Source organism: Carcharhinus amblyrhynchos, unplaced genomic scaffold, assembly GCF_965287045.1.
Source record: "Carcharhinus amblyrhynchos unplaced genomic scaffold, sCarAmb.v2.hapA scaffold_472, whole genome shotgun sequence".
NCBI classification, from domain to species: Eukaryota; Metazoa; Chordata; class Chondrichthyes; order Carcharhiniformes; family Carcharhinidae; genus Carcharhinus; species Carcharhinus amblyrhynchos.
The window spans coordinates 47,282-67,500 of record NW_027650212.1 but is presented as its reverse complement, the minus strand read 5'-3'; the positions used below and the strand labels follow the sequence as shown (position 1 = coordinate 67,500).

Here is a 20,219-nt window from a genome sequence, read left to right as displayed (position 1 = left end):
CACTCCCTTGCTCCCTCCTTCCCTCTGTCATTCCGTCACTCCCTCCCTCCCTCCCTCAGTCCCTTGCTCCCTCCTTCCCTCTGTCATTCCCTCACTCCCTCCCTCCCTCCCTCCCTCAGTCCCTTGCTCCCTCCTTCCCTCTGTCATTCCCTCACTCCCTCCCTCCCTCCCTCCCTCCCTCCCTCACTCCCTCCTTCCCTCTGTCATTCCCTCACTCCCTCTCTCCCTCAGTCCCTTGCTCCCTCCTTCCCTTGCTCCCTCCTTCCCTCTGTCATTCCCTCACTCCCTCCCTCCCTCAGTCCCTTGCTCCCTCCTTCCCTCTGTCATTCCCTCCCTCCCTCCCTCCCTCCATCCCTCCCTCCATCCCTCCCTCCATCCCTCCATACTTTATCTGCCTCAATTCCAATATGTACAAAGAGACCAGTTGAGAGCTGGAGTAAGCCATTCCGCCCCGTGAACCTGCTCTGCCATTCAACAGGATCATTGGCTGATCTGATTGTAACTGGAACCCCACATTCCTGCCAACCTCCAATAACCTTTCACCCCCAGTAACCTTTAACCCCCGAGTTAATCAAGAACCTATCCAGCTTAAAACTATTCAAAGATTCTGCTCCTCTGCCTTTTAATTAAAGAGTTCCAAAGACCCATCACCTTCAGAGAGAAAGCAATTCTCACTACCTCTGTCTTAGGTGAACTCTCTGTCTTATCTGTCTCTGTCTCATCACCTCTGTCTTATTTTTAAACAGAGACCTCCACATCTGGAGAGGATGTGGAATCATCGTCTCCACATCCACCCTGTCAGTATCCCTCAGGGTCTTAAAGGTTTTGATTAAGTTGCCTCTTACTCTTCTAAACTCTAGTGGATACAAACCTAATCTTTCCGTGTAAGACACCCTGCAAAATTCCTGGTATTAGTCTGGTAAACCTTCTTTGAACTGTTAAGTCTCACTGCACGCTCTCACCATTCTGATAATAAGCCTCATTTTTATTCTTCCTGCCAAACTGAACAATTTCACACTTGTCCACATTATTCTCCATTCGCCAGATCTTTGCTCACTCACCTCACCTATCCGTGTCCCTTTGTAGCCTCCATACGTCCCCTTCACTGTTTACTTTCCTATCTATCCCTGTGTTGTCAGCAGATTCCACAACCAGATCTTCAATCCCTTCATCCAAGTCATTGATATAAACTGTAGTAAGTTGAGGCTCCGGTACTGATCCCTGTGACACACACCCCCCCCGCCCCATATCACATCCTGCCAAGCAGATAAAGACCCATTTATACTTACTGTGAGTTTAGGATTTAAATGTGGAAAATTAAATGGTTATCTGTTATCATTTCAGCGAGGCCTGAACACAGATAGTGGGCACACTACTCGAGAAGCTTCATTTGATGGAATCAGTCAGTAAGTGATCTATAATAGCCTTTGTTCTTTCATTATATTGGTATAATTAAATGATTAAAGTTAATTGCTTAACTGCACATCCAGGGCACGTTGTGACTTTACAAACTGTTGCAGATTAACTCCTTATCCACTCTGGTGGTCACTAGTTGCCTGATGATGCAGTTATATACCCCTCGCTGGTGTGAAGGGCACATCTCCAAATCTTTGCATTATAACTGAGATTAATACCGATTTTAATGATCTCACATAACGGTGCAATGTGAACGAGAGAGATGGAGGTCTCTGTTTCACTCAAGGTGGTACACCTGAAAATTGTGGGTTCAAGTCTCAGGTGGGATTTGAGCACAGACCAGGGGGTGCTGCTTTGCATAGAGGTGCCATTTTTAAGGAAAGCCCGGATGAACATTAAAGAATCCGGGGTTCATGGAATCCGTACAGTGCAGAAAGAGGCTGTTCGGCCCATTGAACCTGCACCAGGGCAATCCCACCCCAGCCTTATTGTATTTACCCCACTAAGGGGCAATTTAGCATGGCCAAACCACCTCACCAGCACATCTTTGGACTGTGGGTGGAAAGCGGAATAGCTGGAGGAAACCCACGCAGACGCGGGGAGAACATGCAAACTCCACACAGACAGTGACCCAAAGCTGGAATTGAACCAGGGTCCACGGTGCTTTGAGGCAGCAGTGTTAACCACCGTGTGCCACCGTACCATGTTCAAAGAGCAAGAAGCTCCCAGGTCAAAACCAGCATTCCTTCCTCTGTCAAAACATTCAAAAGTAGATTCGCTGTTTGACCCGGGATCTTGCTGTGCAGATCAACATTTCCCTATGTAAGTGATTGCAATTCAGACATAACTTGTGGCATCTAAAACATGACCAATGCATGTTTGTTAATCTTTAGCATGTATCTTCAGTTGGCTCATCATAGGAATTGTTTCTGCATCAGTTTTTACAGAGATGATGATTAACCCAAATGTTCAGATGTACGGACTATAAAAATGTAATTGCTCATTAACCTTGGAACTTGGACACTTACTGACGATATCACCTCCTTGAAACATTCATTGATTGGGAGTTTATAAAGACACAAGGGCAAGTAGGGAAAGTGGTGGAATGTATAGGGGGAGGGGGTTAATGTAAACCAGCTGGGATTTACTTCATGAGAGATGTACATGGATTGGAAGCAATTCCAAGGCGGATTCCTGGGATGACGGGGTTAGTCTTATGGAGAAAGGTGGAGCAGATTAGGCCTAAACTCATTGGAAGAGTGAGAGTTGATCTTATTGAAAGGTATCAGATTTTGAGGGAGTTGACAGGATGGTTAATGAGAGAACGTTCCCCCTTGTGTAGGAATTTCAAACTTGCACAGTTTAAAGATCAGGACTTTCCCATTTATGTTGGGGAAGAGGAGCAGTTTCTTCTCTCTGAGGCTCATTTTGTGTTTGGAATTCTCTTCCAGAGCCAGCAGTGGAGGCTGGAGTATATTCAAGGCTGAGTGAGACAGGTTTTTAATTGACGAGGGTTTAAAGTTTTTAAGTTTATTTATTAGTGTCACAAGAAGGCTCACATATCCTCTAGTCGCCACACTCCAGCGCCTGTTTGGGTACACTGTGGGAGAATTTAGCATGGCCAACACACCCTAACCATCACGTCTTTGGACTGTGGGAGGAAACCGGAGCACCTGGAGGAAAACCCACGCAGACATGGGGAGAACGTGCAAATTCCAAATGTGCGGAGCCAGGAATTGAACCCAGGTCCTTGGCGCTGTGAGGCAGCAGTGCTAACCACTGTGCCACTGTGCCATCGAAGATTATGAGAGGGAAGAAAGGAAAGTGGAATTAAGACCATTATTCAATCAACTACGATATTACTGAATGGCAGAGCAGGCTTGATGGAACCAAACAGCCTGCTCCTGCTCCTATTTCTTATGAAATGTTTGAGATGGGACTTTACACTATCCATGAGGAATAGACTGTTCAGTCTCTTGAAGAACTTTGAAGAAGACTGATATGGACTTTAAAAGTTAACTGTGTTTCTCTCTCCACAGACACTGCCAGACCTGCTGAGTTTATCCAGCATTTTTTTGTCTTTATCTTATTTCAGATTTCCAGCATCTGCAGTATTTTGCTGTGATTCAGTCTCTTGATCCTGTTCTGCTGTTCAGATGGATCACTGCTGATCTATATCACAATTCCATCTACCACCTGGGTCTGTAATCCTTCATACCTTTAACTAAAGCCTATAAGCTCAGTTTTGAAATTTTCAATTGACACCCAGTCTGAAACATTTGAGGAGAGGATTGGTTGTCTAATAGGAGGCAGAGAGTGGGGATCAATGGGTGCTATTCGGATTGGCGGATGATGACTAGTGGAGTGCCCCAGGGGTCGGTGCTGGGGCCTCAGCTATTTACCATTTATATAGATGATCTGGAGGAGGGAACTGAGTGTATGGTGTCGAACTTTGCTGATGACACCAAGATAGGGGGAACGGCAAATTGTGCGGAGGGTGTGGAGAGTCTGCAGAAGGATCTAGATAGGTTGGGCGAATGGGCCAGGAAATGGCAAATGGAATTTAATGTTGGCAAGTGTGAGGTGGTCCACTTTGGTAGGAAGAATGGTAGGAAGGACTATTACTTACGGGGCGAAAAACTGCAGCAGGCGACGGTGCAGAGGGACCTCGGGCTCCTTGTGCATGAGTCGCAAAAACCCAGCTTGCAGGTGCAGCAGGTGGTCAGGAAGGCGAATGGGATGCTGGCCTTCATAGCGAGGGGGATTGAATATAAAAGTAGGGAGGTCTTGCTGCAGCTGTATAGGGCATTGGTGAGGCCGCAGCTGGAGTACTGTGTGCAGTTTTGGGCACCGCACCTGCGCAAAGATATTTTGGCCTTGGAGGGAGTGCAGAGGAGGTTTACTAGGCTGATACCAGAGTTGAGGGGATTGAGCGATGAGGAGAGGCTGAATAAACTGGGCTTGTACTCGTTAGAGTTTAGAAGAATGAGGGGAGATCTCATTGAGACGTATAAGATGATGAATGGGATGGATAGGATAGAGGTGGAGAGACTCTTCCCGCTCAAAAAAGACAGTAGGACTAGGGGGCACAGCCTCAAGATAAAAGGGGGGTGGTTTAGAACGGAGTTGAGGAGGAACTTCTTCACTCAAAGGGTGGTGAATCTCTGGAATTCTCTGCCCGTTGAAGTGGTGGAGGCTGCCTCGCTAAATATTTTTAAGACGCGGGTTGATGGGTTTTTGATAAGAGAGGGGATTAAGGGTTATGGGGAGAAAGCGGGAAAGTGGAACTGAGCAGCGACAGATCAGCCATGATCTTATTGAATGGCGGGGCAGCTCGAAGGGCTGGATGGCCTACTCCTGCTCCTATTTCTTATGTTCTTATGTACCCCTTACTTTGTTGCACTTGATAGATTACAGGGCTAGGCTGTGCAATCTGCCCTTGGATTAACCCCATTTGGTCATCATATTATTCTGGAGACTCTATCTTGCACCCCCTCAAAAATCAGTATGTCCTTCCAGAGGTGCGTGGCCCCAGAATGTTAAGATGAGGCTTTGTTTTGTAGGAATGGATATCCGATTTGGTAGGGACAGTAGCATAATGGTAAGGTGACTGGGTGAGTAACCAGGATCCTGCCTTAGTCTTCCAGACGCAGGAGTTCAAATCCCATCATGGCAACTGAGGGAATTTAAATTCAATTCATTAAGAAATCTAGACTAAGACGCTGGTCTCATTAACAATCATGAAACTAGTAACAAAAACCTACCTGGTTGTCTAATATCCTTTTCGCCAAAGGAATTTTTCAGCCTTAGTCTGGTCTATCCATGATCCCAGATCTATAATGATGTGATAGATTCTTAACTGCCCAATGAAATAACTTAGCAAGCCTCCCAGTTCTATCAGACTGCTATAGTAAAGCTATGCCTCGTGGATGATAGTGAGAGGGCAGTTTCTCACTACCATCTTCTTGAGGAATGTTGGCCTCATCAGTGACACACATTCCAAGAACAAATGTTTTTAAAAAGTGCAGAGATGCTAACTCTCCAACTTGTGAATATTTTAACGTGAGTGATTTTTGGATCAGTCCAGTGTTTACATGCAGGAGGTGTGAGTGAAGTGTACACCGGGATAGAGCCGAGATCAGCAAGGTGGTCATTAAATTATATCTGTATTGGGAGAGGGCAGTGTGCAGAGGGATCTGGGTGTCCTCGTACACTAGTCACTGAAGGTAAGCATGCAGGTACAGCAGGCGGTAAAGATGGTAAATGGTTTGTTGGTCTTCATAGTGAGAAGATTCGAATACAGGAGCAGAGATGTCTTGCTGCAGTTATACAAGGCCTTGGCAAGGCCACACTTGGAATATTATCTGCAGTTTTGGTCTCCTTATCTGAGGAAGGATGTTCTTGCTCTCGAGGGAGTGCAGTGAAGGTTTACCAGGCTGATTCCTGGGATGGCAGGATTGATGTACAAGGAGAGATTGAGTCGGTTAGGATTATAATTGCTGGAGTTTAGAAAAATGAGGGGAGATCCCATAGACACCTGTAAAATTCTAACAGGACTAGACTGGTCAGTTGCAGGAAGGATGTTTCCGATGGTAACGGTGTCCAGAACCAGGGATCACAGTCTAAGGATACAACCTTTTAGGATGGAGAAGAGGAGAAATCTCTTCACCCGAGCACAGTGGAATTTGCTCCCACAGAAAGTAGTTGAAGCCAAAACATTGAATGTTTTCAAGGAGTTGTAGCACTCAAGGCAAAAAGGGATGAAAGGATGTTGGGGGGAAGGTGGGATCAGGTTTCTGAGTTGGATGGTCAGCCATGATCATAATGAACAGCAGAGCTGTCCCGAGGGGCTGAACAGCCTCCTCCTGCTCCTATTTTCCATGTTTATGTATTTACGGGAGATTTGGAGAGCTTGTCAATGACTAGTTTAGAAATGTTAGTGCTAGAAGCTGCGTGTTGTTGGACATCTCTCATCGAGGACAAAGCAGCTCGACCCAGGAGCTGGAAATGAAATCCTGATCAGATCTCTGCCGTCCGCCTCCCAGCTCTTCCTGCTTTCCTAACTCCAGACTAGATTTGAAGTCACTCTGTATAAACTATCAAAGTAATTAATTCACGCCGCAGTTTTATATTGGCCCCTGAGGGAAACATGACTAACTAATGAAGGATTGATAGCTGCTTTCACTGTATCCTCTCTTCCCGAACTACAGCAAGAGATTATTCCATCCGTGGAAGCTGCCTTCAGTTTGATTTATTAAAGGGATAACTTCAAGTAAGGCGAGTTTTAATATCCAGGATAATACTGTCAGGTAGTACTAATTCCTGAAAATAATACCCAAGTCATCTTGATCCAGTGGCATTGAGGGTAATGCTAAGCTGCTTTCATAGGCAGAGGGCAAAGAATTTCCTTCTGATTTTACGAAGCGTATTCAGTAATTATACAGAATATAATCCTATCATCACATTGGAACTCTCCGGCCCATCACAGTAAACTCTGCAGTTATAGGAGAAACACAGCAGCTAATTTGCACGCAGCTCAGTCCCACAGGTAACAATGTGATTAAAAGAAGCATTTGTATTTATATTTGTCTTGTAAGAGATGCTAAACCGAGGTCCCCTTTGCCCCCTCAGGTGAACAGGAAGAGGCCACTTAACCCCTTTTTGCCATTCATTCTGAACATGGCTGATCCAAGATTTAACTCCAAATGCCCTCCCTTAACACCACAGGCTGCCAGAAATCTCCCGCCTCAGTTTTAAAATGAACAATTAATCTTGCATCAGTTGTCACTTACAGAACGGCGTCTCAAACTTTCTTCCACCCTTTGCTTTGAAGTGATTCCTAATTTCACTCCAGGAGACTCTGGTTCTGCTTTGCCCGCGACACCCCAGCTAGCAGAAAAACTTCCTATTTCCTCTATCTATTTCCCTTAATATCTTGAAATCCTCAATCAAACTGTACCCTTAACTGTCAAAAGTCCGGACAATACAACCCAAGTTTGTGTAATCTCCCCTCAGTTTGATCCTTGGAGTTCAGTATTATTTCAGTGGATCTTAGCTGAACTCACTCCAGAACAGCTCCCAGCGCTGCAGGTGGGGTCTGACTAAGGCATGACTTCAGCCCAACTTGTATATTTTAATCATTTAGATATAAAGGCCTGCTTTCCATTGTCTCCTTTCATTATTTTCTGTAACTTTTTATGGCTCTTTAGTTTCCTACACTATAACAATGACTACACTTCAAGGATATTTAATTTGCTGGAAATGGCTTTGAGACAGTCAGTGGTCTTATAAAGCACAATATAAACATCAGTCTTTTTTCTTTAACTGGACCTTCAAGTCTCTTTGGGCTGCTACTGTTTTTAACTTTTCATCATTTAGAAAGTACCTTGTTCTATCCTGATCAGGTTCAAAGTCGATAACCTGATGTTTGTCTACATTAAAATTCTCTTGCACAGCTTTGCCCATTCACTCCATCGCTCAGTATCTCTGGATTTTTACACTTGCACCCACAGTGCTAGCAGTGCTGTCTGTTTTATGTCAGTGGCAAATTTGGTTTTGTGGCTTTTTGTCCCATCATCTGAATTATTAATGAATATAGTGAATAGCTGATGTCCCAACACAGGAGCGTTACTGGACTCCAGTTGTCCCATCCTGCCAATTAGAGTTCTCTTGTTTCTCTTCCCGCACCTAGTGGTGTATAAGGCAAAGCGTGTGTGCTTGACGTCTATTTGCATGGCTCGTTTTCCTGGAATGAGCCTGTCACCAGAGACTAGAGCTTGAGGGATGGTAACTCCACATCCAGTGTGGCTATAGGTGTGTTTGAAGGTTTTACAAGCCAATCTGTTTGGCCATGTTATTAAACACACTTCCCTGGCTATCCAGTCCCACAGTGGCATTTGACTCTGGACGTTCTGGCCCCATTCTCTCTCTCCTCCTGGTCCCATTCTCTCTCTCCTCCTGGCCCCATTCTCTCTCTCCTCCTGGCCCCATTCTCTCTCTCCTCCTGGCCCCATTCTCTCTCTCCTCCTGGCCCCATTCTCTCTCTCCTCCTGGCCCCATTCTCTCTCTCCTCCTGGCCCCATTCTCTCTCTCCTCCTGGCCCCATTCTCTCTCTCCTCCTGGCCCCATTCTCTCTCTCCTCCTGGCCCCATTCTCTCTCTCCTCCTGGCCCCATTCTCTCTCTCCTCCTGGTCCCATTCTCTCTCTCCTCCTGGTCCCATTCTCTCTCTCCTCCTGGCCCCATTCTCTCTCTCCTCCTGGCCCCATTCTCTCTCTCCTCCTGGCCCCATTCTCTCTCTCCTCCTGGCCCCATTCTCTCTCTCCTCCTGGCCCCATTCTCTCTCTCCTCCTGGCCCCATTCTCTCTCTCCTCCTGGCCCCATTCTCTCTCTCCTCCTGGCCCCATTCTCTCTCTCCTCCTGGCCCCATTCTCTCTCTCCTCCTGGTCCCATTCTCTCTCTCCTCCTGGCCCCATTCTCTCTCTCCTCCTGGTCCCATTCTCTCTCTCCTCCTGGCCCCATTCTCTCTCTCCTTCTGGCTCCACTCTCTCTCTTTCCTCCTGGTCCCGTTCTCTCTCTCTTTCCTCCTGGCCCCATTCTCTCTCTCTTTCCTCCTGGCCCCATTCTCTCTCTCCTCCTGGCCCCATTCTCTCTCTCCTCCTGGCCCCATTCTCTCTCTCCTCCTGGCCCCATTCTCTCTCTCCTCCTGGCCCCATTCTCTCTCTCCTCCTGGCCCCATTCTCTCTCTCCTCCTGGCCCCATTCTCTCTCTCCTTCTGGCTCCACTCTCTCTCTTTCCTCCTGGTCCCGTTCTCTCTCTCTTTCCTCCTGGCCCCATTCTCTCTCTCCTTCTGGCCCCCTTCTCCTGTTCAACTAATTTCCAACTTGGGTCAATAACTTGCCTGTGGTTTCATGAGCTTCAGCTTCAGTTTCCAGGTCTCCCCTGAGGGACTTCATCAAATGTCTCCTGGAAGATCATATCAATAATATCCGTAGACATTCACCTGTCAGATTCATCAGGTATGACCCACCTTTTACAAAACCATGCTGGATGCTAGGATGACTGGTCCATAATTCCCTGTCTCCTTTCTGAGAAAGCAGAGTGACATGCAGCACTTCCTGGTCTAAAAGAATGATTCCTGAATCAGGAGAACTTTGGAAGATTTTGGTTAGGATATCTGCAATCTTCTTACTTACGTTCTTTAAAAACCTGGGATAGAAGCCATCTGGTGCTGGGGATTTGACACCCTTTGAGCTTTTTTTTATTACTGTTACTTTAATGTTCATTTTGAGTCTCTATTTGATATTAGTTTGTTTGTGTTGTCCGACATGCTAACCTCTTCCTGTACTGTAACCACTGACACAGAGTAACTGACACCTCCACTATTTCCTTGTTTTTATCGATAATGCCATGTTATCAGTTTCCCGGGAGCCCACATTATTCCTAACCATCCTCCTTTCCTGCACCAATTTGTAACAGATTTTGTGTTAATTTTGATGTCACAAGTTTTGTTTCATACCCACCTTCTATAGCCCTCACTGTCTGCTTGGTCGTCCTTGCCACTCTTTATCTTTTCTAGTCTCCAAGATCTGTGCTACTTTTTATATTTTTGTGTGTTTTTAGTTTTATTGCTGGAAAAAGACGTGAAAACCTTTCATCTTGCACTGGTCAGGACATTTATGACAATGCCAAGTGTAAATGGAATAACAATTTATACGTCATGAGAAAAGAGTGCTGATTGGTTGGCATGTGGACTCTCATTGGTAGAGGTGCTGCCATGTAGCTTACACCAGTTGGCTGATGACTGACAGTTAACTGCCAAGCTTTGTTTGGTCAAAGCATTTCCTGAGGAAATGGTTATCATCAATTTTGTTCAGCTGAAACACACATAACCTATATACATGTTCTTACTGTCTGCAGACTATAGGGCTGCACAAGTGTGTATATCTGTGACTTTAGCATGTGAGCCACACTGCGAGCCCAACTGATAATCTTGATCTTTTTGTCGGCACCATTCCAAGCACACTCAGGATTGTTCAGTAAGTGTTGCCCAATTGCGGAATCACACGGATTTCACTGGTTAATATTTATCCCTTAACCAGCATTAAAGAAGATTATTGGATCTTTTATTGTGGGATCTTGCTGTGCATAGATAGTCTTCCCTGTTTTCCACATTACAATGATGGCTATCCTCCTAAAAGTACACAATTGACAGCAAACGGCTCTGGGGCATCCAGATGTGGTGAAAGGTGCTTTGTAAATGCAGGTCTTTGTTTAGGGAGGGAATCTGCAGCACTAACCCTGCCCTGCTCGGCAATACCGAGCTCCATTTAGAGGCTGTTTAATTCAGGAATGTGCACCGAGTTAATTCATCAAAATATTTCCCCGTGCCCTGTTCCCTTTTAATGTTGAATTTATTGGAAGGGTTAAAAAAAAGAATGTTGGAACTGGAGGAAGATCCATTTGTAACCTCCAGAAACCTGGTGCAGTAAATCCTGCAGTGCGGTCACACACACCATCTAAAAATCAATCAGCAGTCAGAATGTCCAATATATTTATACAGAGATAATAAAACCTGATTAGAATGGAGGCCTTTTGTACTGAGAGGTTAACCAGGCCTGGCAAAAAAAATTACACGTTGTGAAATGTTTTATTGACTGCTAATCCTCTGCCCCTTTACCCTGAGTGAAATTAGATTTCATAAAGAGGCTCATAAAGTGCAGATGAAAACTGCTAACAAGGCAAGTGGTGACCCTTGTTCCAAGCTAGTAAAGAAGTGATTGCTGCTTGCTGCTGAGGTGTGCTCCGTTCACTCACACATCTCATTTAGTAGCCAGGCACTGCCAGCAGCCAGCCGTTTAGAATTGAAGAATCTTGTTCTGATTGTGTACTTGATTATCGTAGAATCAGTGGGTGCGATCTTACCGATCAGTCACGCTCCACTCCCACTGCAGTGCCCAGCCAAATCTCTGTTCACTGCAGCGGGAACAGAAAATCCCACCGGCATGAACAGCTGTAAGATTCCAGCTATATACAGTGTAGCAGGAGGCCATTCAGCCCATCGAGCCTGCATCAATGGCAAACCCAGGCCCTATTCCTGTAACCCCACATATTTACCCTGCTAATCCCCCTTACACTATGGGGCAATATAGCATCACCAATCAACCTAACCTATATACATCTTAAATAAAATTTATTTATTACTTACAAGTAAGGCTTACATTACCACTGCAATTAAGTTAGTGTAAAACTCCCCCGGTCGCCACACTCCAGCGCCTGTTCAGGTCAACGCAGCTTTCAGACTGTGGGAGGAAACCGGAGCACCTGGAGGAAACCCACGCAGACACGGGGAGAATGTGCAAACTCCACACAGACAATGACCCAAACCAGGAACCAAACCCGAGTCCCTGAGGTGTGCTGCACTCACTCTTGCATCTAATTTAGTGAGGCAGCAGTGCTAATCTCTGTGCCACCCACATCTTTGTACTCTGGGAGGAAACTGGAGTGCCTGGAGGAAATTCATGCAGACATGAGGAGAATATGCAGACTCCACACAGACAGTGACCCAAGCTGAGAATTGAACCCAGGCCCCTGGCGCTGTGAGGCAGCAGTGCTAACCACTGTGCCACCCAAATTAGAATAAGCTTGTCTTTTTCTCTTCTCCTCTTTCCCTTGCCTAATGCCCCTGCCCCTCCATACACTGACTTTCCCCCAGTCTGATATGAAAAAGCTGTAACTCTATTTCCCCTTCTTGGCCCTTCTTGTCTGTGCTGAACCATTTTTTGCCTAGTCCCACTGACCTGCACCTGGACCATATCCCTCCACACCCCTCTCATCCATAAACCCGTCCAGGTTTTCCTTAAATGTTAAAAGTGACCCCACATTTACCACTTTATCCGGCAGCTCATTCCACACTCCCACCACTCTCTGTGTGAAGAAGCCCCCCGCTAATATTCCCTTTAAACTTTTCTCCTTTCACCCTTAACCCATGCCCTCTGGTTTTTTTCTCCCCTAGCCTCAGTGGAAAAAGCCTGCTTGCATTCACTCTATCTATACCCATCAAAATCTTATACACCTCTATCAAATCTCCCCTCATTCTTCTACACTCCAGGGAATAAAGTCCTAACCTATTCAATCTCTCTCTGTAACTCAGCTTCTCAAGTCCTGGCAACATCCTTGTGAACCTTCTCTGCACTCTTTCAACCTTATTTACATCCTTCCTGTAACTAGGTGACCAAAACTGTACACAATACTCTAAATTCAGCCTCACCAATGCCTTATATAACCTTACCATAACACTCCAACCTTTATACTTGTTACTCCGATTTATAAAGGCCAATGTTCCAAAAGCACTCTTTACGATCCTATCCACCTGTGACGTCACTTTTCGGGAATTCTGTACCTGTATTCCCAGATCCCTCTGTTCAACTGCACTCTTCAGAGTCCTACCATTTACCCTGTACGTTCTACTTTGGTTTGTCCTTCCAAAGTGCAATACCTCACACTTGTCTGCATTAAATTCCATTTGCCATTTTTCCACTTGGTCCAAATCTCTCTGCAAGCTTTAAAAACCTTCCTCACTGTCCACTACACCTCCAATCTTTGTATCATCAGCAAATTTGCTGATCCAATTTACCACATTTATCATCCAGATCATTGATATAGATGACAAACAACAATGGACCCAGCACTGATCCCTGTGGCACACCACTAGTCACAGGTCTCCACTCAGAGAAGCTTATGTTCAGAAGGAATCTGCTTCCACTGCCTCGTGAGGAAGAGAATTCCAGAGACCAGCCTCTGAGAGAAAAATATAGCGCCTTTAATATGAGAAAGTATTCCAAGGCCTGAACGGGAATGTTACACAGTGAAACATATAGGAACATGAAAACTAAAAGCAGGAGGAGGCCATTTGGCCCTTCGAGCCTACTGCACCACTTTGATTATGGCCTGTCATCAAATTCAATATCCTGATCCCGCCTTCCCCCCATATCCCTCGATCCCTTTAGCCCCAAGAGTTATATCTAATTTCATTTTGAAATTAGACAACATTTTGCCTCAGCTACATTCTGTGTTAGTGAATTCCACACACACACACCGCTCTCTGGATGGAGAAATTTCTCCTCATCTCAGTTCTAAAAGGTTTTCCCCTTTATCCTCAAACTAAGACCTCTAGTTCTGGACTCCCCCCACCATCAGAAATATTCTTTCTGAATCTACCCTGTCTAACCCTGTTAGAATTTTATAAGTTTCTATGAGATCCCCTCTCACTTTTCTTGATTCCAGTGAATATGAACTGACTCAGTCTCTCCACTTTTGACAGAGCTGGCATCCCAGAATCAGCCTGGTAAACCTTCGCTGTGCTCCCTCTATAGCCAGGACACCCTTCCTCAGATAAGGAGACCAAAACTGCACACAATACTCCAGCTGTGAAGTTTGACACTGAATCATAGATGATGATATATTATCACAGCCAAAAGCTTGGTCAGATTTTAAGGAGTCTCTTAAACAAGTACCTGGGACTTTGATGTTGTGGCCATTTCAGAGACATGGATAGAGCAGGGTCAGGAATGGTTGTTGCAGGTTCCGGGGTACAAATGCTTTAGTCGGAGTAGAGAAGAAGGTAGAAGGGGGGGTGGGGTAGCATTGCTAGTCAAGGACTGTATCACAGTGTCGGAGAGGAAGTTTGATGAGGACTTGTCAGTTGAGGTAGTATGGGCGGAGATTAGAAATAGGAGAGGAGAGGTCACCCTGTTGGGAGTCTTTTATAGACCTCCTAAAAGTTCTAGAGAGGTTGAGGAAAGGATTGCGGAGTCAATCCTGGTTAGGAGTGAAAGTAATAGGGTAATTGTTATGGGGGACTTTAACTTTACAAATATTGATTGGAATTGCTATAGTTCTAGCTCGTTAGAGGGGTCAGTGTTTGTACAAAGCGTGCAGGAAGGTTTTTTGACTCAGTATGTAGATAGGCCAACTAGAGGTGAGGCTATATTGGATTTGGTGCTGGGAAATGAGCCAGACCAGGTGCTAGACTTGGAAGTTGGTGTGCATTTTGGTGATAGTGACCACAATTCGGTTACGTTCACCTTAGTGATGGGAAGGGATAGGCATGAACCTTGGGTCAGTAGTTTTAGCTGGGGTAAGGGTAATTATGAGGCTATTAGGAGTGAATTAGGAAGCATAGATTGGACTAGGAGATTACAGGGACTGGGAACGTCCGAAATGTGGAGTTTTTTCAAGGAGCAGCTACTGCGAGTCCTTGATAGGTATGTCCCTGTCAGGCAAGGAGGAATTGGTAGATCTAGGGAACCGTGGTGCACTAAAGGAGTTGAGTCGATGGTTAAAAAGAAAAAGGAGGCTTATGTTCGGATGAGATTTGAGGGCTCAGGTAGTGCACTAGAAAGCTTTAGATTGGCTAGGAGGGAGTTGAAGAGGGAGTTAAGAAGGGCTAAAAGAGGACATGAGAAGACTTTGGCTGATAGGATTAAGGAGAATCCTAAGGCGTTCTATAGGTATGTCAGGAACAGAAGGTTGGTCAGGGCAAGATTAGGGCCAGTTACAGACAGCAGAGGGAAGTTGTGTGTGGAACCGGAGGAGATTGGAGAAGCATTGAACCAATATTTCTCTTCGGTGTTCATGCAGGGGGACATGAATATAGCTGAGGAGGACACTGGGTTGCAGGGGTGTAAAATAGACAGTATTACGGTTGATAAGGGGGATGTGCGGGATATTCTTGAGGGGCTGAAAATAGATAAGTCCCCTGGTCCGGATGGGATCTACCCTAGGATTCTCTGGGAGGCTAGAGAGGTGATTGCAGAGCCTCTGGCTCTGATCTTCAGGTCGTCGTTGGTCTCTGGTGTAGTCCCGGAGGATTGGAGGATAGCGAATGTTGTCCCATTGTTTAAGAAGGGGAACAGAGACTTTGCCGGGAATTATAGACCGGTGAGTCTTACTTCTGTTGTGGGCAAGGTTTTAGAAAAAATTATTAGGGATAGGATTTATAGTTATTTGGAGTGTAATGAATTGATTAGAAATAGTCAGCATGGTTTTGTAGCGGGTAGGTCGTGCCTTACTAACCTTATTGAGTTTTTTGAGAAGGTGACCAAAGAGGTGGATGGGGGCAAGGCAGTTGACGTGGTATATATGGATTTTAGTAAGGTGTTCGATAAGGTTCACCATGGTAGGCTTCTGCAGAAAATGCAGATGTATGGGATTGTGGGTAATCTAGGAAGTTGGATCAGGAATTGGCTAGCGGATAGGAGACAGAGGGTGGTGGTTGATGGTAAATATTCATCATGGAGTTCGGTTACGAGTGGTGTGCCTCAGGGATCTGTTTTGGGGCCACTGCTGTTTGTAATCTTTATTAATGATCTGGATGAGGGTATAGTTGGGTGGATTAGTAAATTTGCTGATGACACCAAAGTCGGAGGTGTGGTAGATTGTGAGGAAGGGTGTCATAGTCTGCAGGGAGACTTAGATAGGTTGCAGAGCTGGGCTGAGAGGTGGCGGATGGAATTTAATGCGGAGAAATGTGAGGTAATTCACTTTGGTAGGAGCAACAAATGTGTTGAGTATAGGGCTAACGGGAGGACTTTGAATAGTGTGGATGAACAGAGGGATCTAGGTGTATGTGTACATAGATCCCTGAAAGTTGGGAATCAAGTAGATAAGGTTGTTAAGAAGGCGTACGGTGTCTTGGCGTTTATTGGTAGGGGGATTGAATTTAGGAGTCGCAGCGTAATGTTGCAACTGTACACTACTCTGGTGCGGCCGCACTTGGAGTACTGTGTGCAGTTCTGGTCCCCGCATTACAGGAAGGATGTGGAGGCTTTGGAGAGGGTGCAGAGGAGGTTTACTAGGATGTTGCCTGGTATGGAGGGGAGGTCCTATGAGGAGAGACTGAGGGATTTAGGGTTGTTTTCGTTGGAAAGAAGGCGGCTAAGAGGGGATCTTATTGAAACATATAAGATGATTAGAGGTTTAGATAGGGTGGATAGTGATAGCCTTTTTCCTCAGATGGAGAAAGCTAGCACGAGGGGGCATGGCTTTAAGGGGGGGTAGTTATAGGACGGATGTCAGGGGTAGGTTCTTTACCCAGAGGGTGGTGAGGGATTGGAATGCCCTGCCTGCTGCAGTTGTAAATGCGCCTAGTTTGGGGGCGTTTAAGAGATCTATGGATAGGTTTATGGACGAAAAGGGATTGGTATAGGCTAGTGGGTCATTGTTTTTGTAACTGGTCGGCGCAACATCGTGGGCCGAAGGGCCTGTTCTGCGCTGTAATGTTCTATGTTCTATGTTCTAAGGAAAGACAGTGAGAGGCAGAGAGGCTTGGCTCCTCGCACCAGCAGTGGGGCAGTTAGAACTGAGGACACTGAAGAGGTTGGAGTTAGATTGTTGAAGGGGAATTGGAGGCATGTGGGCCTGCAGGAGATGAGCGAGATAGGAGTGGGGAGGCCAGGGACAGATCTAAAAATAAGGATGAAAATGTTAAAATTGGGAGCCAGTGTTGGTCAGAGAGCACAAGGCTGACGGGGGAATGGGGCTTGCTGTGAGCTCGGGATATGAACAACAGTATTTTGGATAACAAAAACAGAAAACGCTGGAAAATCTCAGCACACCTGGCAGCATCTGTGGGAAGAGAATAGAACCAACGCTTCAAATCTGGGTGACCCTTCATCAGAGCTTTTGTCTGACTGTTTTGGGTAACCTGGTTTATGGTGGTGGAATGTTGGGATAATGTATCGTGGTGATAATGGAGGCACATTTTAGTAACACATCAGCTGAGGAATGGATGATGGGAATAGATAATGTTTATCTTATAAGAACATAAGAACATAAGAAATAGGAGCAGGAGTAGGCCATCTAGCCCTTCGAGCCTGCCCCGCCATTCAATAAGATCATGGCTGATCTGTCGTGGCTCAGTTCCACATTCCCGCCCTCTCCCCATAACCCTTAATCCCCTCTCTTATCAAAAACCCATCAACCCGCGTCTTAAAAACATTTAGCGAGGCAGCCTCCACCACTTCAACGGGCAGAGAATTCCAGAGATTCACCACCCTTTGAGACACCCTTATATAGACAGTGATTCCAGAGATTGGTCATCAGAAGGTCATTTCAGGGTCAGATCTGACAGAGGATGTGAGCAATCTGCTGCAGTCTTCACGATGCTGTTGGATCTGTGAATTCCCCCCAAAAGCCCAGACGGGGCCTTGGTCTAATGTTTTATCTGAAGGGTAGTATCTCCAGTGCAGCATTCTCTGCGGTACAGGAGAATCAGCCTTATTGTGGACTCAGGTCTTCGCACGCACGACCTTCTGACTGAGCTGAGACTGATTGACGGATGTGCGCGAGAGGGAAATGAGAATTCATTACTCAGTGTGGTGAGAATGTGACACTCATTGCCACAGGAAGTGGTTGAGGCAAAAATGTTTGGATGCTTTCACAAGAAAAGTAGAAGGTGAACGAGAGAAATGAAAAAGGAAGGATACTGAAATGATGAGATAAGGTAGATGGAACATAAGAAATAGGAGCAGGAGTAGGCCATCTAGCCCCTCGAGCCTGCCCCGCCATTCAATAAGATCATGGCTGATCTGAAGTGGATCAGTTCCACTTTCCCGCCCTCTCCCCATAACCCTTAATCCCCTTGCCTCTCAAAAACCTATCAACCCGCGTCTTAAAAATATTTAGCGAGGCAGCCTCCACCACTTCAACGGGCAGAGAATTCCAGAGATTCACCATCCTTTGAGTGAAGAAGTTCCTCCTGAACTCTGATCTAAACCGCACCCCCCCCCCTTGTCTTGAGGCTGTGCCCCCTAGTCCTACTGTCCTTTCTGAGCGGGAAGAATCTCTCTACCTCTATCCTATCCATCCCTTTCATTATCTTATACATCTCAATAAGATCCCCCCTCATCCTTCTAAACTCCAACGAGTACAGACCCAGTCTATTTAGTCTCTCTTCATAGTCTAACCCCCTCATCGCCAGTATCAGCCTAGTGAACCTCCTCTGCACTCCCTCCAAGGACAATATATCCTTCTGCAAGTGCGGCGACCAAAACTGCACACAGTACTCCAGCTGCAACCTCACCAGTGCCCTGTACAGTTGCAGCAAGACCTCCCTGCTTTTATATTCTATCCCCCTTGCTATGAAGGCCAGCATCCCATTAGCCTTCCTGATCACCTGCTGCACCTACAGAATGGGTTTTTGCAACTCATGCACAAGGACCCCCAGGTCCCTCTGCACCGTAGCATGCTGCAGCTTTTCGTCCTTTAAATAGTAATCCCTCCTACTATTATTCTTGCCAAAGTGGATAACCTCACACTTGCTAATATTATACTCCATCTGCCAGGTCCTCGCCCACTCGCTCAGCCTATCCAGATCCCTCTGCAGACTTTCCACACCCTCCGCACAATTTGCCGTTCCACCAATCTTGGTGTCATCAGCAAATTTCAACACCATACACTCGGTTCCCTCCTCCAGATCATCTATATAAATGGTAAATAGCTGAGGCCCCAGCACCGACCCCTGGGGCACTCCACTAGTCACCAAGCGCCAATCAGAATAGCACCCATTGATACCAATGGGAATGGGAGGAGACTCGTGGCACGTAAACAACAGCACAAACTGGTTGGGCCGAGTGGCCTGTCCCTGTGCTAAATATTCTTTTTATTTCAACTCAGTGGTGCTGTGCCTCAGAGCAGCCTCCAGGAGGGAAGGCTTTCATTCTTGACATCCCTGGACAATTGGAAAGTTGAATTTTGGTTTAATTTATTATTGTCACATGTATTAATATACGGTGAAAAGTCTTGTTTCTTGCGCGCTATACGAAGCATACCATACATAGAGAAGGAAAGGAGAGAGTGCAGAATGTAGTGTTACAGTCATAGCTAGGTTGTAGAGAAAGATCAACTTAATGCAAGGTAGGTCCATTCAAAAGCCTGACAGCAGCAGGGAAGAAGCTGTTCTTGAGTCGGTTGGTACGTGACCTCAGACTTTGGTATCTTCTTCCTGACGGAAGAAGGTGGAAGAGAGAATGTCCGGGATGCGTGGGGTCCTTAATTGTACTAGCTGCTTTCCCAAGACAGCGGGAGGTGTAGACAGAGTCAATGGATGGGAGGCTGGTTTGTGTGATGGACTGGGCTACATTCACCACTCTTTTGTAGCTCCTTGCAGTCTTGGGCAGAGCAGGAGCCCATACCAAGCTGTGATACATCCAGAAAGAATGCTTCCTATGGGGCATCTGTAAGAGTTGGTGAGAGTCGTAGCGGACATGCCAAATTTCCTTAGTCTTCTGAGAAAGTAGAGGTGTTGGTGGAGTTTCTTAATTATAGTATCAGCATGGGGGGGAGCCAGGACAGGTTGTCAGTGATCTGGACACCTAAAATCTTGAAGCTCTCAATTATTTCTACTTTGTCCCAGTTGATGTAGACAGGGGCATGTTCTCCTTTTACGCTTCCTGAAATCAATGACAATCTCCTTTGTTTTGTTAACATTGAGGGAGAGATTATTGTCGTCACACCAGTTCACCAGATGCTCAGTCTATTTAATGAGAGCGCTTTAAACACTAAAGTATGGTTGTTTCTGAAGGTCACACCAGGATTTTACCTTGAAAGCTCATTTCTGTTCAGGGATGGCCTGTGGATAAACTTAATAAAAGTGGTAATTATCACATTACGATGAAACTGCAGCAGAGTTGTTCTGGGTACCTTGATGCTGAACATGCTTGTTAAGTGAGTGATTACAGGATTGTAATGTAAATGAGCTGATCCAGACCCTGTCTACAGAGAGCTTGCTGATTAGCTCATTGTC

At 45.9% G+C, this 20,219-nt stretch overlaps 1 protein-coding gene across 1 annotated transcript in view; it reads left to right on the top strand.

Moving 5' to 3' along the window:
• The window catches only part of LOC145339455 (xaa-Pro dipeptidase-like), a gene marked incomplete at its 3' end in the record, with an annotated part of 91,142 nt that overhangs the window by 30,991 nt on the left and 39,932 nt on the right, over positions 1–20,219 (top strand). Inside the window, exon 6 of the mRNA XM_080183924.1 lies at positions 1,345–1,406. Within this exon, the coding sequence (XP_080040050.1) occupies positions 1,345–1,406 (62 nt within the window). The remainder of the gene's footprint in view (positions 1–1,344; positions 1,407–20,219) is intronic.